General features: G+C 43.6%; 1 protein-coding gene and 1 pseudogene across 1 annotated transcript; one reads left to right on the top strand and one right to left on the bottom strand.

Annotated features, from left to right (window-relative positions):
- The first annotated feature begins 15,701 nt into the window (after positions 1 to 15,701).
- LOC121772439 (glyceraldehyde-3-phosphate dehydrogenase A, chloroplastic-like) lies at positions 15,702 to 17,420 on the top strand. The gene is made up of 4 exons (XM_042169552.1): positions 15,702 to 15,996; positions 16,082 to 16,380; positions 16,455 to 16,699; positions 16,771 to 17,420. The coding sequence occupies exons 1-4, from the start codon at positions 15,847 to 15,849 to the stop codon at positions 17,271 to 17,273; spliced, it is 1,197 nt and encodes a 398-aa protein (XP_042025486.1). The 5' UTR covers positions 15,702 to 15,846; the 3' UTR covers positions 17,274 to 17,420.
- A 630-nt stretch (positions 17,421 to 18,050) lies between these two features.
- LOC121770189 lies at positions 18,051 to 21,555 on the bottom strand (annotated as a pseudogene).
- Positions 21,556 to 22,388: the final 833 nt, after the last annotated feature.

Below are 22,388 nucleotides of genomic sequence, written 5' to 3' on the forward strand. Positions count from 1 at the left end.
TGACGCGTTGCCGCGCCTCGTCTCGTCCCCAGCCCGTCCCTAGCCCGTCACCCATCCCGTTCCGCCGTGACGAAACGCGAGACGGCTCGCCACGCGCCGAGGCGACGTGGCGCGCTCCCAAGCCATGTGTGACGCCCACTCGCCGTCCCGCGAGTGGGCATCGTCATGCTGAAGCAATAAATCATTTTTTAAAAAAAAATCGAATTAAATAAAAATTAAAAAATAAAATATAAAAAATGTGAAACGGTAATATTACCGTTAATAGCCGTTTTTCCTTTTTTATTATTTTTATTTTTTTACTCTATAAATACTCCTAATTCTTCCTCATTTCACACACAACTACACATATATTCTTCCCAAATCATCTCCATTTCCTCTCCAATTTTCATCTAACATCTCATCACAAAATGTCTGGCGACGGAAATCCGGTGGTGGCGGCTCCGGTGGGTGGGATCTCAACGCGTTCGGCGACTGGGGGAGCATGTACAACACATTGGGTGGTTCCGGTTCGTCTACGCCGGGCACTCAGGGTTCGTCGACGCCGGGGGTACCAACCACCAAATTTTGATGTTGATGCATACGCCCGTCCCTCCGCCCCGCGGTATTCGCTGGGATTATCCCAGATTCGGGAGGATTATCCGATTCAACCCACTCCGGAAGAAGGCCGATGCGGGGGAGGAGGCCAAGGCGGGGGAAGCTCCAGGGCAGAGGCCGAGGCGAAGAGGAGAGGATGATTTAGGCCGACATCCGTACGGCCCAAAAGAAACTGAATTTTACTACTAATATTTAGGTTTAATAAGCTTTTTAGGATTTAATATTGGGTTATTGATTGGCACAAAGTTTAATTTCTTGGGTATAACAGATCGGTAATTTTTAAAGTTATGGCAATGTCAGTTTAAGAGGAGTAATTTCTATTTTTCCTTTATCGCTCGATCTTCTCCAACATTTTGCAATTTCTCCACTCCATTATTGATAGAAAATAAAGTTCTAGTATATTTTCAAAATTCCAAGTTCAGCAAATTACTCCCTCCGTCTCTCATAGGAATCTCTCAATAGAAGTCTCATTTGAATATGGCTATCTTAAGTGGAATGGAAGGAGTAAATTACAAGGAAGCTAGGGAATCGAACAGTCTCAGGCAAGAATAACTACCTCTCCGTAGACATGCCCACGGTTCGTAAACCACCGGTTCCGGTTTCGAGAAATGTGGAACCAGAACCGAACCGTGAGGCTATTTCACGATTCCGGTTTCGGTTCGAAAATCGGCGGTTCTGGTTCTGAACCTCCGGTTTTCTGGAGGTTTTTTTACGGTTTTTCACGGTTCCAGTTTTGAACCGTCCAGAATCGGCGGTTCCGGCACGGTTTCGGTTCGTAATATTTGGAACCGGAACCGGCTCGCGGTTCGAAATATGGTGGTTCTGGTTAAAAAAAAATGTTACGGTTCCGCGGTTAACCGCCGGAACCAAAAACCTTGGGCATCTCTATCTATCCGGAACCCCTTTTCAGAAAGTGAAGCGGCACATATGGAGATGAAACCTAAGAGCTTGATGTTGTATAGTAAACATTGCGAGTGGGCTTAGTTTAGAGATGGGCCAAAATACAATAATCTCACTATTTAAGCAAGGTTCTTGATAGGTGGGGTCCCATCATAATCAAATTCATTATAGCTAACGGATCATAGATTTTAAAATATACTCCTCCCGCCCGAAATAAGTTGAGTCAAAATTTTTAGGTACGGAGATTATGAAATTTTGTTGACAAGTAGGAGAGATGAATAAAGTTGGAAAAATAAAAAGAGAGTAAAGTAAGTTATGGAATAAAATAAAAGTGATTTAATGTTTTATTTTTTGTAAAAAAAGAAATGATTCAACTTAGTTGAAACATCCCAAAAAAAGTAATACAACTCAACATAATTGAGACATGGAGAATATTAAAATTAATTTGTATCAATAGTTATTTTAATGTTAATTTGTTATGTGACTGAACTTACTTTTTATATGTGAAACTATGTTAATTCGATCTATAATACATCTCCAGTTAAAAATTGAACTTTTTTTTTTCATTTTCTAAAATTAGAAACTTTTTATTTAAGAATTTTTATTTGGTTCCATTTTTTCATTAACATACTTTTCTTTCTTTCTCTCTTTTTTACCAATTTTGCATTAAAATTCGTAACCATTTTAAAAGTTTTTATTTTTAAGGAACGGATGGAGTATATGATTAATGTACGTGCCATATAAAAGTTATGACAATATAAGTTTAATACTTATTAATTATTTTTTTAAAAATAAATATGTCGAGATGAATAGGTGATAATATTGTGTCGTGTAGGGTAATAATTACAAAAAAAAATACTTCCTCCGTCCGCAAATAGGAGTCTCATTTTGTTAGGGCATGAGTTTTATTTAGTATTACTACACTCATGTAGATATTAAAATTGTATAAAATCGTATGTTGAATGTGAAATGGTTCATTTACAGTATATTGAGAGAAATAGAAATTTCTTTTTGGTGTTGTTTATAGTTTTATGAATACTCTTTTTATTTAGTTTATATTCTTATATGTAAATATATTTTTATATTATTTATTATATACTCTTTATATTAATATATTTAGTTGTTAATATATCTTTATTACTTGAAAATCTTTTGTCCCGTGCATAGCACGGATGGTAACACTAGTTCTAACAAAAGTAGCAATAATCTTCACTACAAAACAGAAAATAGAAAATTGTTTAATACGTTTGTCGATGAAAACATGGGCGGACCCATGTAGAAATAGGGTAGGGCTAAAGCCCTTGATAAAAATATTTTTTAAACTATTTTTTTATAAATTTTTAAAATTTATTCAAATTTAATGTAAATTATTATATAAAAGCCCTTATAAATGATCTAAAACACCAAAAATATAACTTTAGAACAAAATTTAGAAATCACAGCCCCTAATCATATTTTTTTCTGCGTCCGCCCCTGGATGAAAATTGTAAATCGAGAAAATCCATATCAAAGTATGTTCTAAAATAGGTTATTGGCATGTACTACATTACATAGTAACTTTCACTGCAAATTATGCACTATATATACTTCAAAATTTGGTAATAATACCCAATTAACTTTGTTGTTCTCTTCATTGTTCCTCCTACGTTATATTCTTGTTCCGGCAAAAGTAATTTAAACTTTGCGCCATAAATATCATCGTTGTAAAAACTCTCATTTTCCTGTTCGAATGTGGCATCAAAATCCGTAGCTTGGAAATTATGACTCACCTTCACCAACATATATCCATTCTTATAGACAAAATTTTAAAGGTATTGAGGTAAATCCATAAGCTCTATAAATGAAAAATAGTATGTATATAGAGAATAACAATCTAGAACACATTTTTCGAAATCAAAAATCAAATTTTGATTATAAAATCTAGCTAGCCGCATATCTAACTCTAAGTATGATACTTATTTGATTAAAATTAAGTAGTAATTGATTCTTAATACTTCACCTGACTAATAAGGTCACATTTTCACCCCTGATGGAAAAAGCCAATTGATGGATCCGCGAATTATTGATGTTAATAAATGCTGGTAGAGAATGAAGATTATGACACAGAATTTACGTGGTTCGATTTACTGAGGTAAATCTACGTCCACGGGAAGAAGGGAGGGCAAGATTGTATTGCTTGATCTGGGATTACAGCTTACAACACAGACTTGCTATATGGTATTTTATCTCTAGAGAGCTTAACCCTTTTCTATCTGATCTAAGTTCTATTTATACATTGAACTAAGGTCGTGGTTTGCAGCCCCACTAACAAGATCGTGGGTGAGCAATAACTGCTCAATAACTGCTTCGTACCACTAAATAGATCGTGGGTATAGCGGAGGTCGTGGAGGCCTTTCATGAGTCCACTAACTCCTAGTTCGGTCGAATGCTGAGACCGAACTGCTGGACTTTACCGATCAGCTCTTGCCGATCTGAGAGGAGAGCTTGACTGGTCGGCTTTTACCGAGCTGTAGGCTGAGTCCGAACTCTTTGGTCGTGCCGAACTCTTTGGTGCCGAACAGGTACTCTTTCTTGGGCTCTGGGCTGATGGGCCGTCACTGTTATTGGGCTTGCCATTAGGGTTTAGTTCGTACCCCATCACTACCCCCCCGAAAAGCGAAGTGAATCACTTCGGCGAGGTGAGTCACTTCGGCATTCTGGATAATGGTAAGGGGGAGGCTGACGTCAGGGGACGTGCCTTGCGCGTGCCTGCATTAAATGCGACAGTAAAATCCGGCCGTTGAATCCTGAAAAGGTGGGATTCGAAACGGCGCAACGATCTCGAAATCTTTCCCGAATCTGATAAGTATGCTCCTTTTTCCTCATTTGAACACTTTTGCTGTTGCGTCTTCTATACTCTCTCTTTTTCGAGAAATTTTCTTCCGCTTTCAAGAGCTTCTTCAGACTTTCTTCATCTTCAAAAAGTAAGAAAAATGTCTTCTTCTTCTTCGGAGTCGGGTAGCGGTAGGAAAGGGGATAAGGGGTCTTCTGGCCGGAAAGAGTCCGGGGAGAAGACCGTAGAGTATTTCCCTAGTATTTTGAGTAAGGATACTGTGATATCCCTACCCGAAAAATACTTTTTTCCTGGGGGGAAGGCGGTGGTACCTGACGGTGATCATAGGGCTGACTCCCCGCCGGAGGGGTACGCCACCGTGTACGAGGCCTGCTTAGAATGCGGGCTTCGTTTCCCCCTCCCTTCTGCCTTTATAGATTTACTAGATTTTTTTCAGCTTCCTTTAGGCCAAGTGACTCCGAACTCTTGGAGGCACTTGTCGGCCTTCGCTGCCGAACTCCGTAGGTTAGGAAGGGATTTGTCTTTGAAGGCGATCCTTAAATTCTTTCAATTTAAGAGGAAGGGGTCTTGGTTTTACTTGATCCCTTTACAGCCCTTTAGAGCCTTTTGTAAAACGAAGTGGCCGAAGTGGCAAAATCGCTTCTTCTACTATGATAGGACCGCGGCTCCTAGTTTTCCCTGGAGAGGGCCGGAGTCCGTTATCCGTCACCCTCGGCCTGAACCGTTGGACGAGCTCGATGGCGAGCTCAACAAGATTCCCATAGTTAGGAAACAATACCCGGAGTCTGAGCTCGTCAAGGGCGACGTCGTGTTCGACATCTCGTCTTCGGACGAAGAGGCCGAGGGTGAGGATTTCTCTTTATCTTTATGCTCTACTGCTTTAACAAAGAAAATCTGACTTTGCTTTCTTGCTTTTTGGCAGTGTACATGCTGAGTAAGGCTAGCCGCAAATCTTCGGAGTCCAAGGAGCCGGAGAGGCCGAAAACGACCAGCTCGGCGTCTGATGCCGGGAGGACTCCGAAAAGGCAAAAAACCTCTTCGGATCCGAAGAAGCCGGAGTCGACTTCGGCAAAGGGGAAGGGGAGGGCCCAGAAGCCCCCGAGAGTGCCAGAGAAAGATGTGGTCCTGGCGCCTCCTTCGGAACATATCTGTGAGCCGTTTTTATGGCCCACGGACTTCGCCGAGGTGAACTCTCTTCTTGATTTTCTGGCCTTGCTTTTTTTTCTGTATTTTTTGTGGCCCCTTTGTTGACTTTTTTCTTTATCCATTTTCAGAGGAACGATATGCTCTCCAAGCTCGTCGCCGTCGAACTCTCCAAAGCGTCCAATGACTATGCCGAGATGCAGAGGAAGTTGGCGGCTGCTTGTCATCGGGCCGAACAGGCTGAGGCTAACTTTGAGAAGGCCAGAGCTGCTAGGATTTCGGCCCAGGATGAAGCTCAGTTTGCCAAAAACCAGCTCGTCATCCAGCGAGAGCAGACGAAGCGGAGCGATGCTGCTGCCGTGGTTGCCCAAGGGGAGGCTCTCCGTGTTTACACGGAGAAACTCTTTTTGAGCAGCCAGTTCTCGGCCTTTGTCGGTAGCCTGGTAAGGCTAATTGCCGATAAGGGCGAGCAGGGGGCCGACGTCGTGCTGCCTCTGTACAGCCGAGAGATAGCAGCTCGGCTTCAGAATCTGCCGCTCCTTGAGGAGCTCGCTTCATCCTCGGTCCTGCTTTCTGCAGACCGAGTCCGGAGTTGTCGAGCTGATCGGGACGAGAACCTGGAGGCTATCTTTGCCTCCGTGGGACCCGTTTCACCCGCTTCGACTTACAACGGAGAGGGTGAGGCCGAGCCGCTGGAGCTGGAGGCCGAAGTCGAGCGGGCCGGGCATCCGGAGAAGGAGGCCGATCAGGAGGCGGAGGCGAGGCCGGCAGGAGACGAGGCCGGGGCTGAGGAGAAAGAAGCTGAACCAGACCAAGGAGCCGGAGACGAAGCTGGCGAAGTATGATTTCGTCTCCCTTCTCTTAGTCTAGTTTCTTCCTTGTAAAATGGCCTTGAAGCCCTCCTAGTGTAAAAAATTTTCCTTGTGAATGAAAAATTCTCTACACTTGTCTTCGTATAGCTTTTCGTACTCGCCTTTATTCCTGTTGTATTTTACTATCTGCTCGGTATAGCTGCCGAACTAACATAGCTGCTTTGTACTCAAGGAGATGGAGTTACTTCACTGGAAACGGCTGTACTCTTCGGCTTTAGACGAAGCTGAGAAAAGAGCTATAGCCGATCAGACGAAGAATGACGAGCTTCTGGCTCGTTTAGTGAAGCTGGAGGCCGATAATAAGGACTTAGAGTCCGATAAGAAGGATCTGGAGGCCGAGCTGAATACGACCATTGCTGAGAGGACTGCGTACGAGGATTACATCCGTGTGCGCGGGGGCTTGACCATATCAGATGTTCAGAGTCGAGTTGACGAACTGTGGGAGGAATATCATGTACTCCGGAGGAACAATGCGCTGGAGAGCTCGGCTTGCCAACAAGTTGTGAAATCATTACGGCGCTGGGCTTCTCGGTACGACATTGTTCTTTCTCGGCGCCCCTCCATAGAAAGATTCCTTCGGCATGTCGTGCCAACAGATGCTCGCACTCCAGATCAAGCCTCTGGTTCCCTTGTTCAAAATCCTACTTCCAGTCAACAACGAACTCCGGAACAGCCGGAAACGTCAAGACGAGAACGGGCTCAGGAGCAACCGGAATCGTCAAGACAGGGACGGACTGAAATTCGCCGAGGAGTTGTGACTATGAGCGAGCAAGATCAGCAGATGATTATTGCAGAGACTCTTCATCGCCGAGGTGTTAGGACTTCTCGGGCTCGGGGAAGAGGCGTTGGGTCGAGGATAGCATCTCGTCGACCTGCTTATTCTTCATCTGCTCGGAACAACCGAACTCGGCTTCCAGAGGATTTTGCAGATAGGTGGCTTAACTTCAGCAACCCTGGACAGTAGAATAGTCCTTTGTAATAGCGTAACGCCATTTTGTATGGTAGCTGAGTTGTATGCCGAACAAGATTTGAAAAATGAAATTTTGTTTTCGCTTCTAACACTGTATTTACAGCTTAGCGAAAAAATTTCATCGTACTTGTCCTCGGTCTTATGAAGTAAACTTCTTTGACCGAACTTGGTCCTTGGTCTTATGAAGTAAACTTCTTTGACCGGACTCGTCTTTGGTCTGATGAAATAAACATCTTTGACCGGACTCGTCTTTGGTCTGATGAAATAAACATCTTTGACCGGACTCGTCTTTGGTCTGATGAAATAAACATCTTTGACCGGACTCGTCTTTGGTCTGATGAAATAAACATCTTTGACCGGACTCGTCTTTGGTCTGATGAAATAAACATCTTTGACCGGACTCGTCTTTGGTCTGATGAAATAAACATCTTTGACCGGACTCGTCTTTGTGTTCTAATTTGGCGATTTTTGTCGCCGGGATCGAACTTTCCCTTGTCCTAATTCGGCGAGTTTTATCGCGTGGATCGGACTTTCCCAGTTAACCGAAGTGGTCTTATGCAGTAAACCTCTTTGACTAGACGTGGTCGTCCCCGGTCTTATGAGGTAAACTTCTTTGACCGAACTTGGTCGTCCTAATTCGGCGAGGTTTATCGCGTGGATCGGACTTTCCCTTATTGCAGTTCGTTTCAGACGAAGTGCTTGTTAAGCTGAATTGCGGTCTTGTATCCTCCTTGGAAGCTTGGACTCACAATCGTTGGCTTATTGCAGTTCGTTTCAGACGGACTGCTTGTTAAGCTGAATTGTGGTCTTATATCCTCCTTAGAAGCTTGGACTCACAATAGTCTTTAATAATCGATCTAAAAAGGGGATCAGTCTTTAAAGAACGATATACCTTGGTACCATTTGTAAGAGACGACAAGCACATAGAGACAAAACACATAGGGAAAAAAATGAAAAAGACGAAAGAAAAAAACTTTAAACTTTTTATAAAACGACAAGGAAAAGGTACAAGTAAAAACAAACAAATAAGAACATGTACCCCTATGACCGAACTAGACACAAGACAGACTGACCGGACTTTGTCTCTTACAAGTGGAACTTCTTGAGGTTGGAGACGTGCCATGTTCGGGGTACTTGTTCTCCTGACATGTGAGTCAATTTATAAGACCCTTTGCCGAGGACTTCTGACACCCGATACGGACCCTCCCATGTGGGTTCGAGTTTGCCCAGCTTTTCTGCTCGGCTTACTTCGTTGTTTCTCAAGACGAGATCTCCCACTTGAAATTGAAGCTTTTTCACCCTTTGGTTATAATACCGGGCTACTTGCTCCTTATACTTGGCTGCTTTTATGCACGCCAATTCTCTTCTTTCTTCGGCGAGATCTAGTTCGGCTCTCAGTCCGTCGTCATTCATTTCTGAGGAGAAATTTAGAGTTCGGGGACTGGGTACGCCGATCTCCACCGGAATTACGGCTTCAGTGCCGTACACCAGACTATACGGGGTTTCACCGTTGGAGGTTTTGGGTGTAGTTCGGTAGGACCACAGGACTTGAGGGAGATTTTCTACCCATTGTCCTTTGGCTTGTTCTAACCGGGCTTTTAACCCTTTCACCAGAATCCGGTTCGTTACTTCCGTTTGTCCGTTTGCTTGGGGATGGGAGACCGAAGTGAACCGCTGTTGAATGTTCAGCTCTTGGCACCAATTCTTGAACGTCTTGTCGGTGAACTGAGTCCCATTATCCGAGATGAGGATGTGGGGTATGCCAAATCGGCACACTATGTTCTTCCAGACGAAGTCCAATGCCTTTGAGCTCGTTATCGTAGCTAATGGTTCAGCCTCCACCCACTTCGTGAAGTAGTCCACGGCAACGATAAGGAATTTCATTTGCCGAGGAGCTTGAGGAAGTGGTCCCACTATGTCTATGCCCCATTGCATGAAAGGCCAAGGGCTTTGCATAGTGTATAGATCGGTCTGCGGCATCCTTGGGACATTTGCATGAATTTGGCACTTCGTACACTTCTTGACGAGCTGCACTGCCTCTTGTACCATGGTTGGCCAATAATATCCCCATCTCAGAACTTTTTTAGCTAAAGCTCTGGCTCCGATGTGGCTACCGCACGATCCTTCATGAACTTCTCTGAGGATGTAGTCCGTCTCTTCTGGTCCTACGCACCGCAATAACGGCTGGAGGTAAGACTTTCTAAAGAGGACTCCTTCATGAAGTTCGTACCGAAGTGCTCGGCATGTGATCTTCCGAGCTTCTCTTTTATCCTCGGGCAATTGTCCTTGATCCAGATACTGCAAGATCGGCGTCATCCAGTTCGGCGAGCTGGATACTGAATGTACCTCGGCTTCATCAATGCTTCGATGCATTAATTCTTCCGCCTTTGAGTTCGGATCTGAGGCCAACTTGCTTAAGGTATCTGCTCGGCTATTTTCCGCTCTGGGAATGCGGATTATCCGAAAATAGGAGAAACTTCGGCTGATGCTTTGCGCTTTGTCCAAATACTTCTTCATTCTCTCGTCACGAGCTTCACTTGCACCCAACATGTGATTTACTATGACTTGTGAATCACAATGGACTTTGAGAGATTTGACGAGCAGACTTTGCGCTAACTGGAGTCCGGCCAGGAGGGCTTCGTACTCGGCTTCATTATTAGTAGTGGGGAATAGGAACCGAAGTGAGTAGGTTACCTCGTGTCCGTCGGGAGCGACAAGTAAAATACCAGCTCCACTTCCCATCTTGTTTGAAGCTCCATCTACGAATCCGCTCCAGCAGTCCGGCGGCTCTACTTCGGATTCCAAGGGCTGTGCTAGCTCGGCATTGGCAGAATTCTTCTGTTCGGCAATAACAGGAATTGCTTGATCGAACTTTGCTTCTGCAAGAAAATCTGCCAAGGCTTGTCCCTTGATGGCTTTCCGAGGTAGATATTCAATTGTGTGCTCTCCCAACTCTATAGCCCACTTGGCGATTCTGCCTGATGCTTCTGGTTTGGTCAACACTTGCCGAAGTGGCAGATCAGTTAAGACGCATACCTTGTGAGCATAGAAGTATGGCCGCAGTCTCCTTGCTGCATTTACTAATGCCAGAGCAATCTTTTCCAGTGGTTGATACCTTGTTTCTGGACCTCTTAATGCTCGGCTTGTAAAGTAGATGGGAAGCTGCTTTAGGCCTTCTTCTCGTACAAGCACCGCGCTGATGGTTTGATCCGATGCCGCTAAGTATAAGAATATTACTTCGGCTTCGGCTGGAGCAGAGAGCATAGGAAGCTCGGCTAGATAACTTTTGAGCTCGTCAAAGGCCTTTTTCTGCTCGGCTCCCCACTCGAACTTTGGTGCCTTTTTCAACACCTTGAAGAACGGCAGTTGCTTTTCGGCTGCTTGGGAAAGGAATCGATTCAGTGCGGCTAGACATCCGGTTAGCCTTTGCACGTCATGTATGGACTTCGGCATTGCCATGTTCTGAACGACTTGAACTTTTGAGGGGTTTGCCTTGAGTCCGTCCTTTGAAACCCAACAACCCAGAAACTTTCCCGAATCTACCAAAAAGGTACACTTTTGGGGATTAAGTTTGAGGTTGGCTTTCTTGAGCACGTTGAGAGTGGACTTGAGGTTGTGCTCGTACTCCGAAGTGCTTTTGCTTTTGACGACTATATCGTCAACATACACTTCGACCTCCTTTCCAATCAGGTGCCGAAAAAGCTTGTCTACCATCCTTTGATAAGTGGCTCCGGCATTCTTTAAACCGAATGGCATCTTTTTATAAGCGAAAATGCCGAAATCAGTAATGAAGGCCGTTTTTGAAGCGTCAATCTCATCCATTAAAACTTGATGGTATCCTTTGTACAGATCAAGAAAACAAAAAATTTCAAAGCCTATCAAAGCTTCTACTTTTTTATCTATGTTCGGAAGGGGATAGCAATCTTTGGGACAGTGCTTATTTAGATCGGTGAAATCTATGCACATCCGCCATCCTCCTTCCTTTTTCTTGATCATGACAGGATTGGCCACCCACGAAGGATACTTCACTTCGAATAACACATCCGCCTTCAATAATTGACGGACTTCGTCATGGATGACTTGACTTCGTTCTGCCGCAAAGAGTCTTTGCTTCTGTTTTATCGGCCGGACTGAAGGATCAATATTTAACCGATGAGTGATTACCTCGGGGGGCACTCCGGTCATGTCCAACGGAGACCATGCAAAGACGTCTTTATACTCCTTGAGGAGCTGGATGGTTTTTTCCCGAAGTAGGGGCGTTCCCGCGAAACCGATCTTAACCGTTCTGGATGGATCGTCTTCGTACAGCTGAACCGTCATCGAGTTCGGCTCCGGTATGACTTCGGTCATCGCCTCTGACTCCGGCTGCTGTGATTGCTATGCTTGGTGGTGCCGATCTGACTGCTCGGCACTTCTAAGCGCAATTTGCAGACATTCCTTTGCTCTCTTTTGGTCACCTCGGATGACCGCTATCCCTCCTTTAGTAGGGATCTTGATGGTGAGGTGATAGGTGGAGCAAACGGCCCGAACTGTGTTGAGCCAGTCTCTTCCCAGGATGACGTTGTACGGGGACCGAGCTTTCACCACGAAAAACTCAATCATCGTACTGGAGCTAGTAGGCGCTTTCCCCACCGTGATCGGAAGGCTGATAATACCTTCAGGGCGGGTGTCCTCCTGGGTGAAGCTCTTCAGGGGAAGCGGAGCCGGACTGAGCCGAGCTGGGTCCACTTCTAGTTTGTCGAAGCACTCTTTAAAAAGAATGCTAACCGACGCTCCTGTATCCACAAACACCCTGTGGATCAGTTTGTTTGCCACTCCGGCTTGGATGACAATGGCGTCTTGGTGAGGAGAGATGGCCGGGACGGGATCAGCAGCCGAGAACGTAATCACTTCGTCCTGCTTCAGCCTTTTATGCGTTGGCTCCTCTCGATTGGAGCTTCTGCGTTCTGACTTTAGGGACGACTTGGTCTTCCCGGCAGGGAGCGCGTCAATAGTCTGGATTACTCCATCATATTGCGGCTCGTCATCGTCTTCGGGATCCGGCTGCCTTTTCGGATCCTGAGGAGCGCAGTTCGCACCACTCTGCTTTTTATTCTTCTTTGGCTGCTTACTTCGGTATTTTTTCAATGTCCCTGCCTTCACAAGAACATCGATACCTGCAGCCAAGTTTCTGCACTCCTCGGTATCGTGACCGTGGTCTTGATGGTAGGAGCAGTAGTTATCCTGGGGTCGGCGCGCGGCTGATTTCGTCATCCGCTTTGGCTTTTCGAACAGGTCAGAGTGCAGTTCGAAAATTTCCGCTCTCGGCTTGTTCAGCGGTACGAACTGAGCGGGCGACTTCTCGGGATTGAGACGAGGTCCCAATCTGTCTTGCAACGGAGCCCTTTGAATTCTTTCAAATGGAGTCCGGCGAGGATGCCCCTGATCGCTATGATCGGGCTTCCTTCTGTCTCCTCGGGTCGATGAGCTGTCTAACGACCGTTTGCGACGGTCTGCCTCATCGGCCCGGGAGTACTGGTCCGCAATGTCCCACATTTCCTGAGCTGTCTGCGGACCGCACTCAACGAGCTTCCTGTAGAGAGCTCCGGGCAAGATTCCATTTTGGAATGCCGAGATGACAAGCAGATCGTTGAGATCGTCTACTTGCAGGCATTCCTTGTGGAATCTTGTCATAAAGTCGCTGATTTTTTCGTCGCGACCTTGACGAATGGAAAGCAGCTGAGCCGAAGTGATTCGGGCTTCCGCTTTCTGAAAGAACCTCCTGTGGAAGGCATCCATTAGATCTCGGTAAGATCTGATGCTGCCCTGGGGGAGGCTATCGAACCACCTTCTCGCGTTCCCGATGAGCAGCTCGGGAAACAGCTTGCACATGTGGACCTCGTTGAGACCCTGGTTCGCCATGTTATATTGATAGCGCCCCAAGAAATCGTGAGGGTCCACGAGCCCGTCGTAAGTCATCGACGGAGTTCGGTAGTTCTGTGGTAGGGGAGTTCGGGTGATGTCGTCCGAGAACGGAGTCTTCAGTGCTCCGTACACGGCGAATCCGATATCTCGTCGGTATGGAGGAGATTGAGTTCTCCTGTGATTCCGGTACCGAGGAGGAGCTGGAATATGTGGGGGACGGGGATTCTTTCTCCTGGGAGATGCGACACTACTGCGGTAGTGACTTTCTTGTGCGGAGGGAGAAGGAGAATCCGTCGTTTTCGTCTCCGGCTGCTTTTGGCTTTTTCGCAGGAAGGTTAAGAATTCCTCCTGCTTTTCAGCCAAAAACTGCTTGACAGCCTCATTCAAATCGGGCTGCTGGGAAGACTCAGTGGGACGATTTTTGGAGCGGCTTGTTCCTTCGCCATGAGAACTGGTGGTGGATTTATCCCTAGGCTGTTTTCCCGACCTATGGGATGGATTGGCTTCCTCCTGGTTCTCACGGGCTGGAATACGGGTATTCTGCGATCTGGTATGCATTTTTTGGGTGGAAAAAATGGATCAAAAATTCGCTTTATCACAAATTTTGTTCTCTGCTTCCCACAGACGGCGCCAGTGATGGATCCGCGAATTATTGATGTTAATAAATGCTGGTAGAGAATGAAGATTATGACACAGAATTTACGTGGTTCGATTTACTGAGGTAAATCTACGTCCACGGGAAGAAGGGAGGGCAAGATTGTATTGCTTGATCTGGGATTACAGCTTACAACACAGACTTGCTATATGGTATTTTATCTCTAGAGAGCTTAACCCTTTTCTATCTGATCTAAGTTCTATTTATACATTGAACTAAGGTCGTGGTTTGCAGCCCCACTAACAAGATCGTGGGTGAGCAATAACTGCTCAATAACTGCTTCGTACCACTAAATAGATCGTGGGTATAGCGGAGGTCGTGGAGGCCTTTCATGAGTCCACTAACTCCTAGTTCGGTCGAATGCTGAGACCGAACTGCTGGACTTTACCGATCAGCTCTTGCCGATCTGAGAGGAGAGCTTGACTGGTCGGCTTTTACCGAGCTGTAGGCTGAGTCCGAACTCTTTGGTCGTGCCGAACTCTTTGGTGCCGAACAGGTACTCTTTCTTGGGCTCTGGGCTGATGGGCCGTCACTGTTATTGGGCTTGCCATTAGGGTTTAGTTCGTACCCCATCACCAATCAAATTGATTTAATTGACGAATTGAGCCATTTCAATCTTTCCCTTGTCCTTTTCATTTTTCAAGCATATCTTCAAAATTTTCAGTTTGAAAAAATGCAAATCTAAGGATAATAAAACAAAATAGATTGTTGGTAACATATAAACATAATTAATGATGTGAGTAGTATTAAATTAGAGAGATCATAGATTCGATGAAACAAAATTCCTTCGAAAAGAATCGAATTGACCTAATTAGGAAAGAATCTGACGCTGACACTACAAATTGTCGGAATGGTAATCACACAATGGAATGGCATAAAATTTTTTATTTGAAACAAGAAAATCCATATTTTTTGTATGAACGAATGTGATTCCACTGAATATTGTAAAATAGAGTCAAAATAGAATATTTTAATCTGATTTGATGGGCTTACACCTTTATGTATATAATTTGCTCCTCCATGATATATCAACAACGAGGTTTGGCCCAATTTTGCGGCTTTACAAAGCCCAATTTTTCGGAGCTGAGAAGTTTCATATTGACTTTTTGGGTCCTTTATAGGTCCAAAAACTGATACTCTCTGTAGAAAACGTTGCAAATAAAAGATCCCAAATCGCATCAATCCCCGATTCTACGGTGAAAAACACTTCCACTCTCTCGGACCACAACTAAATCTTCAATTTTTTCATCGTTCCATCAATAAATATCTTATTTTACTACTATATTTCGTAATTTGACCTCACATTCTACTGTAAAACAAACATGTAAAAGTAGGGTGACTAAAATCACATTCTATAAACTTTTTTATCCACTTTCTTTTACCGAATCAAGCAATTTATTAGAACTTGAGCCCATAAAAAATGGGTAGTTTATTGTCAGATGGAGGTAGTATTATTTGTACCGATACATAATTTTAATATTGCAGCATAAATGTTGCCCATATACTCACTATCTTTGGTTCATCATTTTAATGTTAGAACTTATTATTCATAGTTAGTATAATAATTTAATTAGAATGATGCATTCGAATTGAGCTCATTCACGTGCAAATACTCGTGTTAAGTAAATCTAATTAAAGCTTATAAATCCTCAATTAGAAAATAAATCAATTAAGATGTAATGCATGGTGCATCCAGCCCTGCCAAAATATACCTCAGGCGATTCATTTTATTTGGGTTTCTTGTAAGAATAGGAGAAGACAAAGGAGAAAAAGAAAACCAAAAAAAAAAAAGAGATCAAGTCACAGATAGACATGAAACAGTAAGACAATAGAGAAGCACAGCCATACAATGAGGCGAGAGGCTATCAAAAATCTGATCCACTCTCCTTCTCCATAAACTTACCATATCTCATCTCTACTTAATCTTCCACCTCATCTGATTTGGCTGTTGCACTGTTACCATCAATTCCACATCATGGCTTCTGCTGCTCTTTCATCTCTGCAGGTCGGCTGCAGCAAGGGCTTCTCCGAGTTCTCCGGCCTCCGCACCTCCTCCGCTGCTCTCCCCTTCGCCAAGAGGGCCAACGATGACTTCGTCTCTGTCGTCGCCTTCCAAACCTCCGTTGTCAGTTCTCTTAATCTCCACTTAATTAACTATATCAATGCATTGAAAGAAAATGATGATATTCATATGTTTGTGTGGAAAAAAGGTTGGTGGAGGCAACAAGAGGGGAGTGGTGGAGGCCAAGCTGAAAGTGGCCATCAACGGCTTCGGAAGGATCGGAAGGAACTTCCTGAGATGCTGGCACGGACGGAAAGACTCCCCTCTCGACGTCATTGCCATCAACGACACCGGCGGTGTTAAACAGGCCTCCCACCTCCTCAAATACGACTCCACCCTCGGCATCTTTGACGCCGACGTCAAGCCTGTTGGCACTGATGGCATCTCTGTCGACGGCAAGGTCATCAAAGTCGTCTCCGACCGCAACCCTTCCAACCTCCCTTGGGGGTAAATGATCCAACTCCTTTGAGCTAATTAGTATTTGTGCAATTGTGCTAAGTCTTCTCTTTCTGTTGCATTAGGGAGTTGGGCATTGATCTTGTGATCGAGGGAACTGGGGTGTTCGTCGACAGAGACGGCGCTGGGAAGCACATACAGGCTGGCGCGAAGAAGGTGCTCATCACTGCCCCCGGCAAGGGAGACATCCCTACCTACGTCGTTGGTGTCAATGCTGACGGCTACAGCCACAGCGACACCATCATCAGCAACGCCTCCTGCACCACCAACTGCCTCGCCCCGTTTGTCAAAGTGCTTGACAGCAAGTTCGGTGAGATCTTGTTTCCTTCAAACTACATTAATCCTCCAACGTATCGACCTGATCTAAAATCCTAAATGTAGGGATCATCAAGGGAACTATGACCACCACCCACTCCTACACCGGGGACCAGAGGCTGCTCGACGCTAGCCACCGTGATCTGAGGCGTGCCAGAGCGGCAGCGCTCAACATTGTCCCCACATCCACGGGAGCAGCTAAGGCCGTGGCGCTTGTGCTCCCCCAGCTCAAGGGCAAGCTCAACGGCATTGCCCTTCGTGTCCCAACGCCCAACGTGTCCGTGGTGGACCTCGTGGTGCAGGTCGAGAAGAAGACCTTTGCTGAGGAAGTGAACGAGGCTTTCAGGGCATCTGCCAGCAATGAGCTCAGCGGCATCCTGTCGGTGTGCGATGAGCCTCTCGTCTCAGTGGACTTCCGCTGCAGCGACGTCTCCTCAACCGTGGATTCCTCGCTCACCATGGTGATGGGAGATGACATGGTGAAGGTGATTGCTTGGTATGACAATGAGTGGGGATACTCACAGAGGGTGGTTGATCTTGCTGATATTGTTGCTAACAACTGGAAATGATGAGAGGGATTCTTTCTCTATTGTTTGTAGACTACTCTTGTTTCATTTCGAATTTGTATTGCTGAAGCAAGCAATTTTCCATCCTGCTTATTACTATATGTTACATACTTCCACTTTTTTTTTTATAAAGATCAACATTTATTTGCATATGTTATGTCTCCTCACTTCCATGAATGATTCATTCTGTTTCATGTACTATTTGTTTTGAATATCTGCTGTTTTCATTGCAATTTTCTCAGCTGTATTGTAGTAGTAATACAATTAAAAATCTTCAGATCAACCATAACTTGTGTTTCATATACGACTAAAATCTTATTTCAACATAAGGTCAGTATGGTTCAGGAAATAAAAATAAAAATAACAATAAATAATATATACTCCCAATATGTACAAAAATACAGAGTAGGCGTATACAGCTGACCGTTGTTACCAAAGGCAATAGTATCAACAAACAGGGCACATTATATCCACAAATTAAAATGCAATAACAGCAGACTGAATTGGACTCTAAAGCTAATATTCCCAAAACTAACCATAAATTCACTCCCATCAGTATAGACATTGCGACTTACTAGGCTGGTAATGAAATGAATAATAAGTGAGCGGTGAGGCCGGGGCACAAAGGAGTCCAGGCGCAAGTCCTTATGCCTTGAGAAGCAAGTGGCTGCACATCTAAGCTGCACGATCTTTTCAGTCTAGGTATGCACTTTTTCCTTCATTTTCTCTCGTTGAGATACAAGTTTACATACGCTTTATTACGTGCAACAAACATTAACCCTAAAGAAAATTATGCCTTATTTTCTCATATCCTAATTTATCAAAATTAGCACTAAAATGTACCTTTGGTGTTGTTTTCCTCTGCTTATAATCCTTCTTTATCACGTAACCACAGATCTTTAATGGACAGATTTCTAAATAAGAGCTAATGAAAGAGTAAACAAGATGAGAACAAACGAACACAAATGTAATCCAAAGTACTACTCCAATATATCAAACTGTAAAAGAAGTTAAACACTACATACCATTTGATTATTGAGCCAAAGAGAAAATTGTAGGGGTCGGCAGCGGAAGCGTGATTGAAATTGATTGCATAATATCTTGATCTATTTAGTATCATGCTCATAACTTGAATTTAATCATGCTTTAGCATAATTGAAACCTAAAACATGCTTAGTACAGAGTTAGCCAATTTACCTCGTTAATTCTCCAAAGAATCAAAGTTGGCTAGCGCCTTCTCCACGTGAAGATCTTGAGTACTAAACCACAGATCTTCTGATCGGGAACGAAGTTAGCTAGCGTCTTCTCCACGTGAAGATCTTGAGTACCAAACCACGGATCTTCTGACTGGTTCCCGGACTGTACGCTGATATCAGTGTGGGCTGATCTCACCAGAGTACTAGGACTTAAATAAAGAAGACGAAAACTGCTCACGGAGGGAGCTGAAAATCGTCCCTCTTAGAGAAAGAGAGGGGGACGAAAATCTTAATGAAAATAAAATGTGTATTTTCTGTATTCTCCTATTTATATTAAGTCACATATTGGACCCAGACGGGGATCTATGGAAGAATTTGGATATGGCCACCTGATACGAACCTCTATTATTATTATTTAGTTTAGATATTATAAGGATTTAGCATATCTTTTTCTATATCTTTGTTTTCTTGTTCATTAAGTCAGTAGCATTATAAATAGGATAAACTGTTATCTTTTTTATTGGGTGTTTCCCTTAACAAGCACCGGCGGCGAGTTCGCTCGGCGGTGGAGATAAATTTCCGGCGACCAACAGGCTCGGCGGACGATTGCAGAGTTTCTGTGCGCGGGAGTCGCTCCCGTCGGGCAGATAACTCGGCGATTGATAGAATACTCCGGCGTCCAATTAGGATCAGCGGAGGGAATCTAAAATTAGGATTGAAAAACACACGTTATCTTTGGGGGAGAAAATATTTCATTAATTGATTGAATTAATAAAAAAGATAACAGTCTATCATATTTATAATGCTACTGACTTAATGAACAAGGAAACAAAGTTATAGAAAAAGATATGCTAAATCCCTATAATATCTAAACTAAATAATAATAATAGAGGTTCGTATCACCTCCCCCAATTAGTTTCTTACTAATTAAATTGAACTCATAATTTAATATAAGCTTATATTGGAATATTACGAGCAGCCACTACAGAAGTAATATTGCACTGCCCATCCAAATCCGAAATTACAAGTATTCCGAGTTTCCATTTGTTTGTCGTTCATTTCTCGTGCTTAAGATAGAAACGTCCACTAATTAATCAATGTCTGCTATGAACTTAATTAATTAACACATTATTAACTCCAAGAGTGGACTTAGCAAGAAAGACTTATTTATTATTCATAGAGTGATCAAACTCCAACTAGCTAGGTTCTGAATAATAAAACCTTGTTTCGAGCTCCTCTTGTGGACGTTATCAACGAGACTCACCTCGCGCACGATTCAATATAATAGCAATCCTAGCACCGCTAGATATTAATCACCACTACCCAATATACCAGGATTCTTGGGTTGCGAAAAACCCGCACCATTTGGTAGTCAAAGTAGTGCATAATCAATACCGTATGCTCAATGGTAACGTACATTGATTAAGAAATTAATTATCAAGACCTCGTCTTTCAGTAGATAGCATAAAGACTCGTCTTGCTGTTAGATCCAATTCAGTGATATACCACACCAATGTCATCTTATTTCAGTAAGGCTTAGAAATATGCGGACTGACATTGCAACATTTCACGATAGGTAGTCTGGGCCTATCTAAGTTGAGAAATTCTTATTTTTCTTTGTTCAGAACTGACCGTGTTACCTTAAAGTGGACGACGCCCACAACCGGTCTACTAAAACAAAGACTTAGACTTTGTTACGTTGCTTGTACATTTAAATATGGAATAAACATTCATTAAATGTAAAACATAATAACATTATGACAAAAATAATCTGTTGCATCCATTAGAAAATAAAATATAGAGTTTTATAATATTCAATCACTGAAAAGGTGATTTCTAGTATACAAATTATAACAATGTTGCATAGGAACCTTCTCCATAACTTCTACTTTATACATCTTTAGCAGCCCACTGTTGACCTTATTCCAATTAGGAACACCACTAATGTCATCCAACATAGGTGAATGTTCAGCAAACATACCCTTCTTCACAAAAACAACACAGGAGATACAAGTACTCGTTACAGAAATTCTCTAATATATCATCATTGTGAATGGACTTTGGCTTCATATGCTTGTGATCTATCAACTGTGATGACCCAAATATGTATGGCAAGAAATGGTAGTCATCAAGTCCCCACACACCATGGGATCCCGCCGGCTCTAAGATATACGTGATTTGTAATTTTCTCATTAACTCCATATATTTGAAGAACACTCTAGACACCAAGGCCTGAAAATCCTCTTCCCTCACAACACCTAGTTTTGCTAAGCAATACAACCATGCTGCAAAATTTGTCTCATGCCCAGTTCCTATGTAAAAGAGGGATAGAATTAGAAGATCATCACATCAGTCTTAGCTTTCCAGCAGATACTAAAATCAACAACTAAACAAATCGATTTGCTAATTGATGTTCACATCAGAAATTAGTAAACAAGTAGTAGCAATCAAATTAAGATGAACAATGGCATCAATCAAATCTACTAAACAAGTAGCAATCCACAAAATTCGAGTTGTAGAAGAAACACATTTCCTACCATAATCGATTCGTGATGCATTGCCAAATCCATCGGTAAAATACGGCACAATTTCCATAGCAGCTTCGCGAAGTTGAGGAGGCAGAAGCATGAGCATAAAGGCATCTGCCTCGCCGCTCATCCGCTCGTGCCACACGCGATACGAGACGTTACCGTATCGCGCGGTCTGCGGCGCCGGAGGGATTTCGTCGACGTAGTCAGTTAGTTTCTGGAGAATCGAGGCTAGGGTTTCGACAACTGTGGAGACGCGGCAGGGATCGGAGAGCTTGCGCGATTTGGTGGATTCAGAGAGGGAGACGAGAAGCCGAGGAAGTTGCGGAAGGAGGGGGAGGAGTGGAAGGTGGCGAGGTCGTCGGGGGAGCGGATTCGCTTAGGGGGGGCGGTGAACTGGTGGGGTAGAGTGAGGGGGTGCACATGATTGGTCTCTCTGGTGTTTGTGGGGGAGGGAGCGAGATTCACGGCGGGGAACCGGATGGGGATGTAGGCGAGGGTGTCGGAGGGGGGCGGAGCGGCGGCTCCGCCTTGGTAATGGTGGTCCGGTGGTGGTTCCATTTTGGTGTTTAGGAATGTGACAACAAAATTGTGGATTTTATATTTTACCAATCGATAAATATTTCATTTAGTTTGATACTACAAAGGAAATATCACATCCATCTTATCCAATTATTTACAACGATATTTTTGTTTTCATCTTTACATTATCCAATTATTTACAAGGATAGTTTTGATTCGTTTCTTGCTATTCTATCGCCATGCACTTGGTATTGCATGTGTTGCATTCGATAACGTTCCTCTCTCTCTAGACTCTAGAGGGCTCGGCATTACCAGCTCCTACGACAGATGTGTGTATGAATCTCAAATGAAAGCAGTGATTTCTCTAATCTTGTTGCTATAGTATATTTCAAGGAATATATTCTTTGAAATGGACATCAAGAAAATAGTTCACAAACTTGAGGAACAAAGAAACTATGCAAAGGATCGATTAACAAACCCATTAACCTCTTACACAATAATGTGTTGAGAGTACAAGACTTGAGGCATGAAGAAAGATTCAAACATCTAAATCTTTAAAAATACTAGATGGTTGAAGTTATTATAATTTTGTGTTGGACAATCGTTGCACTAAAATTGGATCTTCCCCGAGAACTTGCCCATCTCACAACCTGTCACACAGTCGTTCACTGCTCTGGTGTCTGTAAAATCAAAACAATTTCTTAATACAAAATATAACAAACTCAAAATAATATTACTACTATATCAACACATATGGAGAGAGAGAAAATACCATTTCCATACTTGGCACAGTTGGAAACTGCACAACCAAGATTGTGATAGTAAAGTGCTGGAGTTGCAAGTGGAGAAATATAACACTTAACCAAACAATC

The sequence above is a fragment of the Salvia splendens genome, chromosome 16 (assembly GCF_004379255.2).
Source record: "Salvia splendens isolate huo1 chromosome 16, SspV2, whole genome shotgun sequence".
NCBI classification, from domain to species: Eukaryota; Viridiplantae; Streptophyta; class Magnoliopsida; order Lamiales; family Lamiaceae; genus Salvia; species Salvia splendens.

What these genes read in the sequence shown, in the direction of transcription:
- LOC121772439 (XM_042169552.1), top strand. Translation starts at nt 15,847, where the DNA reads ATGGCTTCTGCTGCTCTTTCATCTCTGCAGGTCGGCTGCAGCAAGGGC. An exon ending in TCGCCTTCCAAACCTCCGTT is followed by an intron (nt 15,997 to 16,081) that starts GTCAGTTCTCTT and finishes TGTGGAAAAAAG; the next exon opens with GTTGGTGGAGGCAACAAGAG. An exon ending in AGTGCTTGACAGCAAGTTCG is followed by an intron (nt 16,700 to 16,770) that starts GTGAGATCTTGT and finishes TCCTAAATGTAG; the next exon opens with GGATCATCAAGGGAACTATG.